The following is a 3,421-nucleotide window of genomic DNA, read 5'->3' as shown; positions in this document are numbered from 1 at the left end:
GAATCATAATTAATATATAGCAATTGTATTTTTTATGCGCAAATATCAATCAAATAATCTTTAACGGAACAATTATTGATCGTTTCCATAAAATTTCCACTATATGCATGCTGATGCACTTCATCCCTTGACCTTAATACACTTGGACTAGTGTTTAAAAAGAAAATGGAGGAGTCAGTTTTGCTCGATAATTCTAATAAAATCTGCAATTTCCATTTATTTACTATAGAATTAAATTTAAGTTTTTAAGTAAATACTAAATAAAAACTTACATTTCATACTTCAGACATTTCAACAGATTTTATTTATTTTCCAAGTTTTAGATTTTTTGTATTCAAAATTTTCTCACTTATTTTTTTAGCGCCAAAATTATTCACATAAATCAAAAAATTTTGTACACAAACCCAACTGGCATATTTCATGCGTTGCCAATTATTTTCAAACGTGATCCGTATCGTTTCAGCAAAGATGATTCAGATCATTGAGCGGATCATGTTTGCTGAAACGCAGCTATTGTTTTTGCAGAAAAACCTGGTAACCCTAAATATTTTCTCAAAATTTGAATGCTTGGCAACGCGTTGTTTACATTCAAATGTCATAAGCTGCAGCATGTTGAGCAGCGAAAACCAAATATTTAGGATTAAATAGTTAAAAGGATATAATATATATAATTAAAACAGGAATAAGTGAAAATGAGTAGTGAGGAGGAAGGAGATAATGTGTTCTATTTTGAGAGTGACCATATAGCTTTGCGCGGCAATGAAGATTATTCAAATTTATTAAAAACCATTGTTGCACTTGAGGCAGCACAAGTGCGGGTGCATAATGACATAGAGGAGTTAATGGCAGCAAAACATTATTATTTGAATAACCCAAATGAACTCTTAGAAAAATTGCGAAACAATGAACCAATTGTCAAATGCACTGATGTGAAAATACCAGAAGTATATTTTTTCATTTGTTTTTAAAAATTTTATTACTTATTTTATCAATAAAATAATTTCTTTAGATACCGAAACTCAAAGGCAAATATAGGTTGTTTAATCCCGAAATTAAAGTTGAGAATGAGGAGCCACAAACAGGTGTACCACCTGCAGTGCGTGGCAGAATGTTTGATGAAAGCAAACCGCGCTCATTCAATCAAGTATTTATTGTTTCATGGAATTTAAAGTAAATGACAAAAATGTTTTTTAAATTATATTATTCTTCGTAGTTGTGGACATGTGAGGAGCAGCGTCGTTTGGAACAGCTTTTAATTGAATATCCTGCCGAACCAATTGAACAGAAACGTTTCGCTAAAATTGCTAGAGCTCTGGGCAATCGCACACCACAACAAGTTGCTAGTCGCGTGCAAAAGTACTTTTTAAAATTGCATAATGCTGGGATGCCGGTACCAGGCCGTATACCAAAAGCACGCCGCTTACAAAGTGCAAAACATAAAATGTTTCAGAAGCCAACAACTTTCTTTCCGAAATTAAATGTGCCTGTAAATATGCCAGAGGATGATTATTCGCTAACGCAATTGTCGGTTAATGATGGTAGTGCACAACAACCAAGTTGTACAATCACTAAACCGGTAGATGAGAAGCAACGCATTTTGAGTATGCTGAAGATTATACGGGATGAGAAGCAAGCAATGGAGGATGTAAAACCAGATTTGTTTTGTCCTAAATGCGAAGTTTGTTTAACTGAACCACAATCGAAAACTCGCTGGCGGTGCAATACTTGCTTCACGTATTTAAATCAATGCACAGATTGTTTGACCAATCAACTGCTTTCAAATCAATTCGAGCACATACAGCATGACGTCATAAATGAATAGCAGAATAAGTGATAGTCACTAAGTGTACATACTCACTATAGTTATAGTGTAGTTATGGTGAGTAATTATTTACTTAATGTTGTAAAAGAGAGAAAATTTAACAAAGATTATATATTATTTTATGTTTCAGAAAGATGATTGTGTTTGACGCTTAGACGGGACTTAATATAAACAACTTGGGTTGTTCTTGATATTTAAGGCCAAGTTATATAGACAGTCATGCTCACATCTAATGTGAAATTGTTGTTGTAATAATGTTGTTGTAGTTGACAATTGTAATTTGTCTCTCTCTATGCTATGCCTTTTGGTCAGGACCAAAAAGGTAAAAATTACTGTGACCATTCGTGATATGACTGTCTGTATAACATAAATGTAATTAAATATTTTTATATATTGTATGAGATGAAAAGTTCTATGTCGAATAGAAAAAGAGGTGATAGGTTAGAGATTTTCAAATTCATTTGAAATTCTATTAGATTTTTATAGTAAATTATATATAATTTCTATTTTTAACTATAGTTCAACTAAATAATTAGAATAACCACAGAGCTGTTTGGCCCATGCCAAACTGGAGTAATTTTTTAAAGATTAATTTTGAAGCATTAATTATTGATTTCTGCTATACTCAATGAATTCTGTAGATTGAAAATTTGTATATAGGAAATTTACTTGATTGTGTGTATGTAGAATAGCAGAAGAAAGGTTTTAAAAAGCGATTTAGCATTTATTTTTTTATTCACAAAAAATCACAAAAGTGTCCTACTTTCCCTATTTACTGTTAAGTTCTGGCATTAAGATTAAAATTTCACTGTAAATATCAAAAACACTAAAAATGATAGAAAAAAAATATTGTGTATCTTGTGATTTCATCACTTTTTCAACAGCATCAAAGCATGAGTAAAATTTTAATGCACTAAATACAGCAAACTGTGAAAAAACTACCTATAAAACTAATTTTAATCCTCAACATTTCGGATAATAGTAATGCTCATCATTCAAGAGGAAATAAATCGAAAAGGATCGTTTTTTCCTCAGATCAAGTATTTGCCAAAAATTCTGCGAACCTCTACAAACCCCATACGAAGGACCCTTCACTGTGCTTAAACGCTTCAATAAGTATTTTGGTGTTAATATCAAGGGAATAAAGACCAACATCCCGGTTGACTGTCTTAAAGTAGCCTTCAATGAGCATAGCGTTAAAGAGCAAGGAGTTAGGTCTTCAGCTGTCGTCAAATCCACTGACAATCAAGATCGTAAGGAATACATTTCTCGTTATGTTCGCAAAGAACTTTTCCATCTTCCTAAAGGGGGAATAATGTCCGTCAACATTTATACATCTTAGTTACCACATTTTTACAAATTAAATTTAAAAAAAGTTGGCTTCAAAAAATTTGATTTTGAAATACAGATACGTTTCCAGTTTTACGATGTTCATGAATTCTTCTGAACATAAGAAACTTTTATAGGATTTAAAAGAAGTCAATATTTATTTATAATAATAAAATTATTAAATCAATTAAAATGTGAAAATATATATTCATGTTATCGCACGCTCTCACTTTATAGGGTTAAGTATAAAACAGTAAGTTATTTTGTAAG

At 31.4% G+C, this 3,421-nt stretch overlaps 1 protein-coding gene across 1 annotated transcript; it reads left to right on the top strand.

The window, feature by feature from the left end:
- Positions 1-608: 608 nt before the first annotated feature.
- On the top strand, positions 609-3,218 carry LOC119672955 (ZZ-type zinc finger-containing protein 3-like). Its single transcript, XM_038084140.1, has 4 exons — positions 609-944; positions 1,010-1,144; positions 1,214-1,879; positions 1,953-3,218. The coding sequence occupies exons 1-3, from the start codon at positions 693-695 to the stop codon at positions 1,820-1,822; spliced, it is 996 nt and encodes a 331-aa protein (XP_037940068.1). The 5' UTR covers positions 609-692; the 3' UTR covers positions 1,823-1,879; positions 1,953-3,218.
- The last annotated feature ends 203 nt before the right edge of the window (positions 3,219-3,421 follow it).

This window comes from Teleopsis dalmanni, chromosome 1 (assembly GCF_002237135.1).
Source record: "Teleopsis dalmanni isolate 2A chromosome 1, ASM223713v2, whole genome shotgun sequence".
Lineage (NCBI taxonomy): Eukaryota > Metazoa > Arthropoda > Insecta > Diptera > Diopsidae > Teleopsis > Teleopsis dalmanni.
This window is presented reverse-complemented; position numbering and strand designations above follow the sequence as displayed.